At 45.6% G+C, this 15,411-nt stretch overlaps 1 protein-coding gene across 1 annotated transcript in view; it reads left to right on the forward strand.

The window, feature by feature from the left end:
- Positions 1-3,154: 3,154 nt before the first annotated feature.
- Positions 3,155-15,411, forward strand: part of LOC112113822 (elongation factor 2-like) — a 31,822-nt gene continuing 19,565 nt past the window's right edge. The window contains exons 1-3 of the mRNA XM_026649305.2: positions 3,155-3,238; positions 12,906-13,120; positions 14,917-15,098. Coding sequence (XP_026505090.1) covers positions 3,236-3,238; positions 12,906-13,120; positions 14,917-15,098 — 400 coding nt within the window. The 5' untranslated portion in view covers positions 3,155-3,235. The remainder of the gene's footprint in view (positions 3,239-12,905; positions 13,121-14,916; positions 15,099-15,411) is intronic.

Raw genomic sequence — 15,411 nt, forward strand, 5'->3', positions numbered from 1 at the left:
ACTGCTGGCATGCTACTGATATGCAAAATAATAAATGTTGCTTCTGAAATTCCCCTTACAGGCAACTGAAGTTGCAAGGCTATAACCTACTTAAGACTGAAAGGTCTTTGGGAGCAAGGGGCTATTTTGGTTCTATTGCTTGTACAGCCCCTATCACAATGGGGTCTTGGTTCCTGACTGAGGTACCTCGGTGCTACCATAATATAAATAACTCCACAGAACACTTTTGAAACAGTATTGGTGGCATGGGGGAATAGCTGGGTAGTGGGGGGGAACCGGCACTGGAGGGGGTGAGGTGGAATAGCTGGCAGAAAGCTGGCACAAGATGCTGGCTGTGACATACCAGGGTACAATCCAAACTAATGAGCAGCTGTGTCACCTCTGCTCTGCAACCTTGGGTGCCTTACAATGCCTTGCTAAAGTAGTTCCCACTTGGGCCGCTCACAAACAGCATAACAGCATGTCAAGCCACATCCTGAGTGTTTGTGTGTAACTGCAGCCTGCCAGCCACACTTCAGTTACACTCTGGGCTCTCACCAGCCTGGGTCATACTGCAGGATGACCTCAACACACCCCCAGTCTTAGATTTTCCCCAGAAATGTAAGTCCTGTACTGCCCAGCCCTCTCCTGGACAGTACAGGTTATATTAGGTCCGTTATTTCTTTAAAAGGAATAATATGCACACAATTTGCCACCCCAAATAGAGCTTCCCTGACACTTCACTATAAACACACTGGATTAGATAAAACAATACAAGTTTATTAACTGCAAACAGATAGAGTTTGAGTATGTTAGGCCCAAAAATATGGAGTATAGAACATTGTTTGGCCAGCTTAGCCAAAGTCAGGCTAACAGTAGTTGCTAGGCCATTCCTGCCTCTCTGTAAGACCTGAGGGCATGCTTGCTTAAGCTGCAGGGGATAAGATAGGAGGTGGGGGCCGCATTCTTGTACCAGAAGTGCTAGGAACAGTTTGTTGGACAGATGGAGACTTGCAGTCTTCACTCCCTGTTTCTCTTTTTTATCTGTACTCAACTCCCTCTTTTCTCTCAGCCTCTGGTGCATGACGAAAAAAGCTGATAAAAGACTGCTGAGGCATCATGAACTGTTTGTACTGTCAAAGAAGATAGATATGTATAGATATAAGAAGTTTTATATAGAAAAGGGGGGTTTGGGTTGTGTAGCTATGACGCGACGGAACTGTCTATATAATCTCACTAGTTATTGTAATCGTGGCTGGTTCTCTCTGAAGACGGGCCGCTCTCTATTGTTGTGTGCACTCTTCAATAAAGAGCTTGTATTGGACCTTGCTGGTGTTGCCTGTCTCTCACTCTGCGGTCAGACAACGAACCTTGCCGTCTGGGTTAAAAAGTCCCCGACAAGTATGTACAAGTAGTGAGGCATAAAAGTCAGAAATGGTTACAAGAAAAATAAATATAAAACACTGCTGGTGCCTAACTTAACAAACTATATTAAAATCAAAGCAAAGTTTCCTCACCACATGCTCTCAGCAGTCTTATCATCCAAACGTCTTAGGTCAGGATCCCTTCCCCAGTTCAATGGCTGCTTCCTTTGTCCCTCCAGGTGCAGCAAATCAATGGGGGTGGATGTACCTTGGGGTGTTTGTCCCCCTGCCTGAAGAACATTTCCCTCTGGGTACCTGGAGACAAAAAGTCTATGTGGAAGGATGTTCCCTGCTACTTTTTTCTCACTTGTTTGAGCTTCCTTTGTTTCCCTTCCTACTTGATGACTCTATTTACTGCTTACATTCAAATTAAGCAGAACACACATTCCCTTGTTTGAGACAGACCTGTTTGCCAACCTCAGTTTGGAACATTTGTTAATAACACCATACAGAGAAGTCTTATAACTTCACACATAATGTTGCCACACATAGTTTAACAGGATTATACTGATAAGCAAATGATGAGTTTTCAAATGACACCTTATAAAGTGTACTTTGTACAAAGATTATTACAATAGTGAGTAGGATGTGACTAAAGGGGTATGTTCTGTCACAGTGGCATAGGGAAGTTGGAGGAGCTAGGTGGTGGGGGTAAGGTGGCAATGGAGGGGGTAGGAGGAAGCTCATAGTGGGGGGAGGTGTAGGGCAGTGGTGCCGGAACAGGGGGCCAGGGGGCCATGACCCGTCCACTTTTCACCACTGCAAACCACACCCCCTTCCCCTCCAGGAATAGCTGGGTTCTGAGGGCGAGCTGGCATGGGAGGGAATAGGGGGGAAGCTGGCACGGGAGGGAGAGAAGGTGGAATAGCTGGGTACAGGGGCAAAGCTGGCATGGGAGGAGGGCAGGGGGAGGGTGGAATAGCTGGGTACCAGGGGGAGCTGGCATGGGAGAGGAACCGGGAAAAGGTGAAATAGCTGGACACTAGGGGGAGCTGGCATGGGAGGGGATGGGGGGGGTGAAATAGTTGGGTACCGGGGAAGCTGGCACAGGAGGGGATGGGAGCAGGGGAAAGGTGATATAGCTGGTACTGGGGGGAGCTGGCACAGGAGGGGACGGGGGGAAGGTGGAATCGCTGGATACTGCAGGGAGCTGGCACGAGAGGGGAACTGGGGGAAGGTGGAATTGCTGGATACAGCGGGGAGCTGGCATGAGAGGGAACGGGGGGAACTGGCATGGGAGGGGAACAGGAGGAAGCTGGCATGGGAGGGGACGGGGGGAACTGGCATGGGAGGGGAACCAAGGGAGGGTAGAATTGCTGGATACTGCGGGGAGCTGGCATGGGAGGGGACAGGGGGAACTGGCATGGGAGGGGAACTGGGGGAAGGTGGAATTGCTGGGTACTGGGGGGAACTGGCATGGGAGGGGACAGGGGTGGGGACTGGCACAGGAGGGGAACCGGGGGAAGGTGGAATCGCTGGGTACCAGCAGTAGCGTGGGAACTATTAGTGGGGTGCTGAAAGCCACTGAACCAAAGTAACCCTGCTGTGTATGATGGAAACCAGTTCAAGCCAGGGGTGCTCCTGCACCCCCAGCACTTGTGGTACCAGGGGCCACTGGCGCTGGGTGAGGAGCAGCCCCCAGCCCGGCGGCCGGAGCACGTCCCGCCCGCGGGGGAGGCGGGCGCTCCAGCGCGGCTGTGTTGCCCCATCCCGAATCTCCCTGCTCCGGGCCCGGCTCCTCCTGGCTGGGTCTCGGCTGGGGCGGAGGCTCCTGAAGCGCAGCGGCAGCCCGGGGTTGAGGGCGGGGGAAGCATCCGGAGCCATCCGCCGCCATGGTGAGTGCCCCCCGGGCGGAAGGGCTCCGCAGCCCTCGGGGGGCAGCCCGCCGCGCCGCTCCGCTGGGGCAGCGCCCCCCGCCTGCGCCGGGGCGTGAGGAGAGGGCAGCCGGGGCGGCCATTTTCCCCGCAGGGTCCCTCACCCCGCGGCGTGTCTGTCTAGGGGCTGGCTGGGGGCCGCTGAGTCCCGAGCGGCCCCGGGGTCCCGAGCGGGATTAGCCCCCCGGAGAGCCCGCCCCGGGGCTGCTGCAGCCTTACAGTGGGGTGGGAGCGCTGGGGGCGGGGACCTTCCCAAACAGCTGCTCGGAGCCTTACTGCTGCGTGTGCAGGAGTCGCACTGTTCCGAACGGCCCGTGACTCCGGTTTGGGGCCGTTTATACGGTGCTGTTGCTCCACCTCACTTCCGGGTTCTCTTTCTGATCCCCTGATAATCCCTAAAAAGAACAGGAGTACTTGTGGCACCTTAGAGACTAATCCCTGTTGTTTCCATAAAGATGGCAGGCGTGTGAGTCAGGCAGCAGAGAGACAGGCTGCTCTGTTTTTAGGGGGTGGAGGGTGCTGGAGATCATGACACAGGCTAGGACTTGGTTTTGTGTTGTACATGTTGCCCATCCTTCCTTGAGCCACAAGTTCCCATACGGTTCTGGAGTTAAATAATAGCCGGCGCAGGTAGAGAGCGGTTTAGAAACACGGGTAAGGGAGGTAAAAGGTACCACACCACGTTAGACAAGATCTGAAAGGGGTTTTGTGTGTGTGTCAGTACACATCCTGTGTTATACCTGCTCAGACCTGTTGTGCCTGAGTCAGATCATCTGGGTTTTCCTAGGAAATTGGAGACACTACTGGGTTGTTGTTTTTTTTTAATTTATTTATGTTTATTTTGTTGGCAAGCCAGCCCTATTACTTTAAATAGCACTAGCTGTTAATAATGCATCTCATCTCTGCTGAATATTTTTATCGTAGGGATCAGTCTGTAATGAGCCTGGTTCTGTGATAAATAAATGCCATCACAATTTTGCTCTTTTCTTTAATGTTGTTAAGATCTCTCAGTTCAGTCCTTCTATTTCTATAACTTTTTGGAGGGGGGGGGGGGCATGACAATATGTACACCTTTTACTGGCTTATACCTCCCTTACTTGTGTTTACATCAGCAATAAGTTTAGATGGGGTTTGTACATATTTACTTTATATCACTGTCTGTTCCTGACTTGAAATTGGGTCGTGGGTCATTCCTCCCTGCCTTACAGTGGGGATCTACACACTTCCAAGAGAAGAGGGGGAAGCTTGTTATGGGGGGATGGAGGTTGATTCTCCTGTGTCCCCGTGCTGCTGAGCCGGTGAGAAGCACTGCTGCAGTATGCAGCCAAGATGATGTCATGTAATTGCCCAGGAGTGATTCTGGTTTCTCACAGTTGTGGCTGTAAAATTTGTGGGTTTTGTTGAAAATCTGCTGTATTTTACTTGTGGAAGGGAGAAAAATACTCTACATTTTTGGATTGCCTTTTCACCTGCCCTGTCTCCATACTATTAAGACCCATCTATTCTGTTGCAAGCTGGACCTACGTTTTGTGGTAGGATTCTTTTCTACATCAGTCTGGTGCAGCATACTGGAAATTCAGCAGCAGCTTTGTTGAAATTAATTGAATATAAAGAATAACACTTTTTATGCTATGTCCATATTTCCAGTTTTCTTTGTGCCAAAAAATTTTGTATGAGGAATACGTTACAGTAACATAGAATTTGTCAGGGGTGGTTTTAGAGGTTTTTACAGTTGAGTAAGGTTTTAGAGGGGGTTTTTGGGACGCAGTTTGGGAGGAATGTGAGTAGTATACAGCTCGATAGCATTCATCACCATGTATTTTTGACAGGTTTCCACACCCCATTTTGGGCTTATGTCCTGCCCTCCGTTCCCATTTCCATTGGTGTCGAGGTTTGGCACAGTCGGCCATTTCGAATTTTTTTTTTCCTTATTTTTTATGTTTGGTCAGGGGAATGTTGCGTGATTGTGCTTTGATACGTTTGTTGATTATTTAGAGGAAAAGGTTGAAAGAATAGAGTAAGAGAGCTTAAAGGAAATTAGTTTTTTTGGTTAGGTTTAGAGCAGGGGTGGGCAAACTACAGCCTGCGGGCCGGATCCGGGCCCTCAGGGCTTTGGATCCGGCCTGCGGGATTGCCACCCCCATGGTGCCACGGGCCCCGCGCTGCTCCCCAAGCCCCTCCTGCACCCCGCACCCCAACTCCCTGCCCTGAGCCCCCTGCCGCACCGCTCCTGCACCCCAACCCCCTGCCCTGAGTCTCCTCCCACAGTCCTCCCTGCACTCCTGCTCTGAGCCCCCTCCTGCACTCCACACCCCCTCCTGCACCCCAACCCCATTCCCTGAGCCCCCCCATACACCCCGCACCCTTCCTCTGCCCCAACCCCTTGCCCTGAGCCCCTTCCTGCACACCACCCCCCTCCCACACCCCGCACTCCTCCCAACCCCCTGCCCCAGCCCTACATTCATTGCCCTGCATGCAATTTCCCTACCCAGCTGTGGCCCTCGGGCCAAAAGGTTTGCCCACCCCTGCTTTAGAGGAAAAAAGGAAAGAAAGCTTATTAAACAGAAGAAAGATTGTTTGGTTAGGCTTAGTAAGGAGAGATGATTTTTAAAGAATAGAAAGAGAGGAAAAAATAAGCACAGGGCAAAGAAAAACGGTTTTAGAGAATAAAAAAAAATAACGCAATAAGAGAGTCTACGTTACTGAACACATGCAGAGCGAAACATCCTAGCCTAGCGACTGCCGGTTGTGAAATGATAACTGTTCTGGGAGACAAACCTTGGGAGCTATCCCCGCCTCTTGGTGGACCAATCAGATGCTGTTTTACAGCTACGTCACAGAATGCACTTTTTGAACCAGTCCTTTCATGCCAAGACTTTAAAACAAGAGCCTTTCAGAAATGGGCTATTGCAGAGTGGATTATTTAAAAAACTCTAACCAATGAGCATTGACTGTGTGTACAAAGCCATGTATTTTTTTGAACTGCGGCTTTAAAATCAGGAGCCTAGACACAACAGCCATGTCCTTTTACAAGACGCCCACAGACGCCAAGAAGCCTGAATTGCATATGGGTGGGCCAGCTCGTGTTCAGAAGAGAAGACCCATTTACACTTATTTTGCTAAAGAGGCAGCACTGAACCCCGCATTTCATTCTGAAATTGAACTGAAGAAACAGGAAGACTTTATGGAGTGGGAGGTGCTGGGGGAGAGGGGAGGGCAGGAAGAGGCACGGGGAGTGGGTGGAACGGGGTGGGGCGGGAAGAGGCGGGTCAGGGATGGGGGAAGGGGTGGAGTGAGGGCAGGGCCTGGGGCGGAGCAGGGGGTCGGATACCGGGGAAGTTGATGCCTCTGCCTCTTTCATATCCAGAACATTTATAGAAGCTTATATGGGATGTTTGTAGTTGTATGTTAAGTCTCTTTTTAAAGCTGTAATTTATAACAGATGGGCATATTTGGAAATAAACATTTAATTCCAGAATTCTTTGATCCTCTGGAGATAGTGGAAAGGAATGTTTGTCTCCTAAACCATCTAGACATGTCATAACTTAAATTGTCTGCAAACCATTATGTAGATTGTCCTGAGAAAGCTCTCTATGGGAACCCTACAGGGTGGTTCTGTCTTCTGCTCCTTTCTCTTCTCCCTCTAGACTTTATTCCTGGGTATTCTCATCTGCTTTTGTAATTTCTACTTTCATCTTTATGCTGCTGATTTACAAGTCCCTCTTCCTGTCCTGTATATCTAACTTTGTTGGTTTGATTTTATATAGCTGAAGTTTAGGGCCAGATTCACTCCAAGTTTGTTGATTTTGCCAGTGTAACCCTGCTGCAGGCTACCTTTATACATTGTAAGCAAAAAAGGCACAATTTTAATTTCTTTGTTTTCTAAAATCCTTCCAATTTTAAGAAAATGAGAATGTAATCAGTTGTGATTATATTATCATAAATGCATTACTAGCACTGATTGCAATGATACATAGAAACATATAGTATTCTTCAGCTTATGAGAAGCTAGTCTTCACTGCAAGTTTTAGAAGGACTTAGAGGGGCCTGCCCAGGGAAGCATGCCCAGCAGCCTCCCTCTTCCTCTCTCCACATATTGAGCAGTAGTGAGAAAGCTTGTAATGGACAAACTTTGGAAATCTCCAGATCCTTGGGGCTCCTTTCCTAAAGTAGCTTGCACCAACCACAGCCAAGGCCACAGAGTTTAAGTCCGGGCTTTCCACTTCTCTTACATTCCACCTGCTACGGACACATGCACTTGAAACAGAGAGATCTGCCCTGGTTATTGGACCAGTGGCCTCTCCTCCCCATGGGAGACAGAAACCAGGAGGAGCCTCCCAGGTCTTCTGACACCAATATTCACTCAACTCTGAATCTTGACGTCTGGGAGCCTGCTTCTCCACTCAGTGACTTCAGTGGAACTACACTAGCAACTCCCCTGGAATTTTTTCCCCTGATTTCCATTGGTTGTTGGTCCCCAGGGCTGGCCATACCATGAGGCGAACTGAGGCGGCCGCCTCAGGTGCCAGATGGTGGGGGGGCACCACTAGGACCCAGAGTGTAGAAAATTGTGTCTGCTGCTGGTGCATATGTATTCTCTCTGCTCTAGATGCACAGAGATGGTGGAGTGCTGTGCTGGAGGAAGGAGGGCACAAGAGACATAACAGGCAGGCAGGAGAAAAGATGAGAGGGAATAACAGAAAGCACCAGGAGCTGCAGGGAGAGAGAGGAGGAGCCTCTTATGTACCTCTCTAGCACCCCCAGGAGCCAGGACTGATTAACACCTGCTGCTTCCCTGAACCCACTTGAGGAGAACAGGCAGTCAACTGAAGTAGTAGGAGCCAGTTAGGCCCTTAAGACGCTGATATCTTCCCTCACTCAGGGCCTGCTACTAGCCTGCTTATTTGTCCCCTTCAACTGAGTGTTGAGAGCCACTATAGCTGGCACAGAACAGCAGTCACGAGTGAAAGAAGAAAATGCCCCTCTGGGGCAGCATTCAGAAAAAGAAAGAAAGCAAAGGAAGCTTTTCTATCTAAGCAGGAAGGAGCTCTCCTGAGATAAATAGACACAGATGTTCACGGTGAGCCTTCCGGCCCCAGTGAGAATGTGAGTGGTGAGGAGATGCCTGATCTTCCAGTTAGTCAGAGTGCAGGGGACCTGGCAGCTACTGCAGCATCCATATCTCCATCTCAAATGGATGTAACCATGCACATTCCTGAAGAAAAGTGTAGATCAGAGAAGAGTGTGGTGGAGGCACAAGAAACAGCTGCTGCTGAGTTTAGTTCCTTAAGTCTAGATGACCCAGGACTGTGGACCCACTTGAGCAGTAGCCTGAGGGACTTCCTTGTACTGCATGGGCCACAGCAAGTGAAAAACTTCATGTTCCCCAAAGACAATGAAAATAGAAGTTTCCATCCAACACATTACTGGCGTGAAATCCCCAGTGGTGACATAGTGGAGAGCCCATGGCTTATGTACTCAAAAACCCAGAATGCTGCATACTGTTTTTGTTGCAGACTCTTCCAGTCTAACGATCCAGCCACATTGGGTTCTACAGGAACAAAGGACTGGAAAAATCTGGCTAGAAATCTGGCATGCCATGAGAAGGCTGCAAATCACCAGAGAGCATTCCATAGGTGGAAAGAGCTTGAGATGAGACTAAGGTTAAAGGCCACCATAGATGATCAGCATCAAGAGAAGATTGCATCAGAGTCTGTTTACTGGCAAAATGTTCTGAAAAGGCTCATTGCCATTGTGAGAATGCTTGCTACCCCAAACCTAGCACTGCGTGGCACTTCAGATCAGCTGTATGTGCCAAACAATGGAAACTTCCTTAAAATTGTGGAGCTGATGGCTGAGTTTGATGCAGGAGCATCTAAGAAAAGTCACCACTCAAGAAATGTACACATACCACTACCTTGGAAAAACAATTCAAAATGAGATCATACAGTTACTGGCAACAAAAGTCAAACAGAAGATTGTGGCAGATCTGAAGTCAGCAAGATATTACTCTGTTATTCTGGACTGCACACCTGACATCGAAACAAATTACTTTAATGGTGCGTTTTGTAACAACAACAGAACCTAGTGAAAATGTCCCTGCAATGGTGACTGTCAGAGAGTATTTTCTAGAATTTATTGACATTGATGATACTACAGGAACTGGTATGACAAATGTGCTTCTTAAAAAGCTGGAAGAGACAGGAATTGCGATAGCTGACATGAGAGGTCAGGGCTACGATAATGGTGCCAACATGAGAGGAAAGAACAGAGGAGTGCAGACACGGATCTGAGAGTTAAACCCTCGAGTTCTTTTTGTCCCACGCAGTTCTCATTCATTGAACTTAGTGGTCAGTGATGCAGCATCAGCTTCTAGTGAGGCTGCTGAATTTTTTAATGTAATTCAAAGCATTTATGTATTTTTCTCTGCATCAACTCATCGATGGCAAATTTTGAAGCAACATCTGGGAACAACTTCTCTGACACTGGAAACCACTGAGTGCAACATGATGGGAAAGTCAAGTGGAGGCGATAAAGCCTATCAAACACCAAATTGGGAAGATAGATGATGCCATAGTTCCCATAATGGAGGATAATGCTATGACAGGAACTGTTTGTGGGAAAACAGTGGCAGAGGGAAATGGAATCACCAGAAACATACATAACTTCAAATTTCTGTGTGGCTTAGTGTTGTGGCATGACATACTGTTTGAAATAAATGTGCAATACAGTCAGTTGAAGAACGTTTCATGCAGCTCAAAGAACACAGCAGTATATTTGGGATGTTGTATGATATTCCAAAACTCCTCACTATACCTGAAGAAGACCTACACCAGCAATGCAGGGCACTAGAGACAGTGTTGACACACGATGACATGCGCGATATTGATGCGAGTGATTTAGGTGATGAACTGAAAGCCCTTTCAAGATACATTTCAGCAGGATCAACTCCAAAGGATGTTCTGGAATATATGTGCACAAATAAGATGACCACCCTCTTTCCAAATGCTTTTGTTGCTGTGCGCATACTTCTAACACTTCCTGTAACAGTTGCCAGTGGAGAACGCAGCTTCTCCAAGCTGAAGTTAATAAAAACACATCTACGCTCCACAATGATACAGGAGAGGCTGGTCGGCCTTGCAACCATCTCAACAGAGCATGAGCTGGCCCAGACTGTGGACCTTCAGGAAGCAGTTCAAATCTTTGCAACCAAGAAGGCACGGAAATCACCACTTTGATTATTCAAACAGATAAAAATGCCAGTGTTTACTATGCAGACAAGAAAAGTTACATTTGCTGTTCAGGCGTTTGAAAGTGAAGTGTTACTTAAAATTTTTGAACAAGGCATTTTAAGTTGTTAGTTCTCCTTTATTGGGGTAGGTAGCAGAGCAGTACCATGAGAGGAGTAGAAAAGGAAGAAGGCAGAATTGAGACCTTTCAAAATTTTGGCCCAAGCGATGAGCCATGGGGGTGTCATTTGAGTTCCCCGCCTTGAGTGCAAAAATGTTGTGGGCCGGCCCTGTTGGTCCCTTTCATCCCGCCCTGACCCTGCCTAACTTCACTCTTCTGCTGTTGTGTTTATCTCCTTTCCCCTCTACCACTCTCCTCTGTTTCCCTCTACTGTTTACGTACCCCCTTCAGCCACTCCCCCAAAAGAAATAGTAATATAAATAATATATTAAACATGAAAAAGCAGACAAACCCTTAGAACTGACATTCCACGTGCGTGGGATTAACTGGATCACTTTGCTTGTATGCTGTATGCCTTTCCCGTGTCATTAATTATTATTATTATTATTTATTTGCATTGCAGTTTGCATCTGAGGCCCCAATAAGGGACGGGGGCTCAATTGTGCTAGGCATTGTACAGATATATAACAGACAGTCCCTGCCCTGAAGAGCATGTCCTTCATCTGTTTTTTGTCTTTTCAGATCTCTTCGGGATAGGGACTGTATCTTCCTATATGTTTTTACAACACTTAATACAAAGCCCCCCGCCCCCCTTCCTGGTTGGGCCTTCGGTTGCTACTGTAATATAAATAGTGATGTTGGAAATACATGGCATTTCAAATCTGCAATGTACAAATCTTCTCACTGATATCAGTGTAACTCAAATGATAGGAGCAGCTTTAACACCTTTTTAGAGAACATCCAGTCCTGCGAAATAAGTGTGTGAAATGTAATACTTTTATTCAAGCTGACAACTAATACTGAAAAACTAAACAGCTGCATGGAAAGCAACTGTGTTAAAGGGAAGAATACAGAAAATTTAAGGCCATGTCTACACTACCACTTATGTTGGCAAAACTTATGTCATTCAGGGGTGTGAAAAAAACTCCCCCCTAAGCACCATAAGTTTCGCCAGCATAAGCACTCGTGTGCACAGAGCCAACATAACTACTGCCTCTTGTTTAGGTGGTTTTATTGGTTTTATTATGTCGACAGGAGAGCTGTGCTGTTGTAAGTTCAGTAGTGTAGACGTGGCCTAAACGGGTAATGTGACTCTGACCCTTATTTCAAAAAATAAATAATCAAAACAAATATAGTATAATTGTAGGTATCCAAATTCCCTTTGTCCGAAAATCCTGGTTATCTGAATCCAGGTGCATCCCCATGTTAGTCACTAGAACTTCTGCTTATCTGAATGCCCAGTTAGCCAAAAGTTTGGGATGTCCCCCAGGCCCTTTGGATAAATGGGAGTATACAGTACTTTGTTTGCATGTATATGTGTAGAAATAACTTTCTACTTATATAAGCATTATATTGGGGGGGGGAGAGTAGCAAACCAGGTATGTTTTTGAGAAAATAAATGATAAAGTTAAAGGAAATAAAGATACAATATTTACATAAATTAATAAAATGGCTTAGTGTAGGCCTGGCCTAGATTCCTATGACATGCAAGTAAGGGTATCTACAAATATAGAAGGAAAGGGTTTAATTAGTGAGAGCACATCTCATAATACTTTTGTTTTGTTAGTTATCTATAGCCACACATGTGTTCCACCTAAACTCTGTATCTCCTGACTTGTGGGAAATAGGAAGGGGTGACATTGGGCCAGCTCATGCTGCCTCAGCAAGTTGATACATTTTTTTAAGAAGTTGCCAGTTTGTGCTGTGAAATCAAAGTAATTTGAAATCAAAGTAAAAATGAAGTTTCTAGACTTCAAAGTTACAAAAACTATCTGCAAAATTCCCCCATTTGGTAAGGGAACTCCCATCTTTTCTGTGCTGTAATATATATACTGCTTACTGTATTTTTCACTTCATGCATCTGATAAAGTGGGCTGTAGCCCATGAAAGCTTATGTCCATATAAATTTGTTAGTCTCTAAGGTGCCACAAGGACTCCTCGTTGTTTTATCTGCAAAATGTGAACTTAGTATATCTCAATGCAGTGATGTCTGTAACAATAGCTCAGAGAGTTAGAAACTACTCCATTCAGCTCTTTTGTATTTGAACTCTGAAGCCTAATGATGATTTAAAATGTCACAATTAACAATAATACAAAATAAGCAATTTTCATGAGGGGAAATGTGTATGTAATTTGCTTCAGATGTCATTGAAGTATAAAATACTATCTTTTTATCCTATAGAAGTCATATATAACGCTGGTTCTTTCCCCCCTTCAGGTGAATTTCACTGTAGACCAGATCCGAGGGATCATGGACAAAAAATCCAATATCAGGAATATGTCTGTGATTGCTCATGTTGATCATGGCAAATCGACACTGACAGACTCTTTGGTATCTAAAGCAGGTATCATTGCTTCAGCCAAAGCTGGTGAAACACGATTCACAGACACTCGGAAAGATGAACAAGAAAGATGTATCACAATCAAGTCTACGTAAGTACCATAAAGTTATTTTTAACCTTTGTCTGAATCTTGTAATGCAACACTGTAAAATTTCCTCCTCACAACCCCCCACACACTCGGATTTTTCTGAGCATAGGGGGAGGGATAGCTTAGTGGTTTGAGCATTGGCCTGCTAAACCAGGGTTGTGAGTTCAATCCTTGAGGGGGCCACTTAGGGATCTGGGGCAAAAATCAGTACTTGGTCCAGCTAGTGAAGGCAGGGGGCTGGACTCGATGACCTTTCAGGGTCCCTTCCAGTTCTATGAGATAGGTATATCTCCATATATTATTTTATATTCATACATGGATCAATGTTATTGTTAATAGAATGAATGTTAATAGGCCATGCTGTCTGATGACTGTATCACCATACTTTGCTTAAAGCATAGTAGCGATTATTTTCAGAATTCCTTACCTACCGAAGATACAAATGTTAGTGCTATATTCATTTTATTAATTCAACTGACTATCAAAGCATTGCTACATCAATGCCAGGACCTTTAATTTACAGGATAGATGGGGATATCTTCTTTGTTAATTATTTGCTGTTCCACTTGTTTCTTTTGAGTCAATATGTCCTGCAGCTATGCTTCTTGAATTGAGAATATATATTATATTCTCCATATAGATGTGACGATCTTTATTTTTAAAGTGCTAAATCATCAAGTGGAGTCTTATGGGTGCACTCTTCTCCTAATGTAATATTTTCTATTTGTTACTTGAAACAGCACACATTTAAAATGAAATCCACGAATTGACATTTCATTCTTTTTAAGTATTAAATTTTTGCCATTTTTCTTCACTCGAGCACTTAGAATTTAAATTTAATTTAAATACTGTGATGGCTTTTAGTTTTAAGAATCTAATATGAATGTTTTTAAATGATTTTAGTTTGTAGATAACTTGTAGGTAGTGCTAATTATATTAGAGTTATTTTTGTAACAAATACTTCTGTAAAAAGGAGGATATCAGGGTTCAGCTTATAAACGCATGTAGTGGTCTCTCCTACTTGCTTTGGGCCAGATTCTGACACTTTTACTCATAATGAATAGTACCTTACTCTGAGTAGTTCCTTTGATCTTAACAGGATTACTTGCAGTAGAGTAAGGGTATGTCTATACTACCCACTGGATTGGCGGGCAGCGATCGATCCAGCGGGGGTCGATTTATCACGTCTAGGATTTATCGCGTCTAGTCTAGACACGATAAATCGACCCCCGAGCGCTCTCCCGTCGACTCCTGTACTCCACCGGTGCGAGAGGCGCAGGCAGAGTCGACGGGGGAGTGGCAGCAGTCGACTCACTGCAGTGAAGACACCGCGGTGAGTAGATCTAAGTACGTCAACTTCAGCTATGTTATTCATGTAGCTGAAGTTGCGTAACTTAGATCGATCCCCCCCCCGCCAGTGTAGACCAGGCCTAAGATACTACTCACTGACCAGAGGTGGCAGAATCTGGCCATTTGTGATGATTGAGAATAGCATCTCGACATGTGACATATGACTCAGTGCAGCAGTGTCAACCAGTTGAAAATAAGTTTATAGAGCAAATGATTTGGTGACAGCTATTCTGCTATGTTGGTCATGAATCAAAATAGAAATTCCTTACAGTCAGAGCAAAATATTGGATCCCAAGAATTTTATGAGCCCCAAAATAGTGTTGAGTAGTTCCTCTTTCATTTTCCTTTAATTTATGTATATCATGATGATCGTGTTTTTTAAAGAGGAACTGCAGGAGACTACATAATGTAGGTTTAAAATTACTGAAATAAAATGTTCTCTCCTGCAGGGCAATCTCTCTGTACTATGAACTCTCGGACAATGACTTGGCCTTTATCAAAGAGTGCAAAGATGGTTCAGGTTTTCTTATTAATTTAATCGACTCCCCTGGACATGTAGATTTCTCCTCCGAAGTTACAGCAGCTCTTCGTGTCACTGATGGTGCCCTTGTAGTTGTTGACTGTGTTTCAGGTGAGTGTGCTTTAATTACAAGGTTTTGCTGCATCAGTAAAAAAAACCTGGTGGGTGACTTAATGCACTGGCCTTCTTGCTTTGAAGGTTTAGTTTCAGTTTGGAACTAGACTGAAAGTGAATTGATGGTGGGTCTTAGTCCCTAGCATGTTCTCCTGTTCACGTTACGAGGGATGAATCTGACCATTCAGGCTCTGTGGGTGAAGTGCAGAGTGGCTGGGGAAGTGAAATCCATCCTCCAACCCAGCATCAGAGTACAAGGCTGCCGCTCAGACTCCCCATTTCTCCTCCCAGCCTTTTACAATTGCTATCC

Source organism: Terrapene carolina, unplaced genomic scaffold (genome assembly GCF_002925995.2).
Source record: "Terrapene carolina triunguis isolate 2854851 unplaced genomic scaffold, T_m_triunguis-2.0 Scaffold69, whole genome shotgun sequence".
In the NCBI taxonomy this organism is placed as follows: domain Eukaryota; kingdom Metazoa; phylum Chordata; order Testudines; family Emydidae; genus Terrapene; species Terrapene triunguis.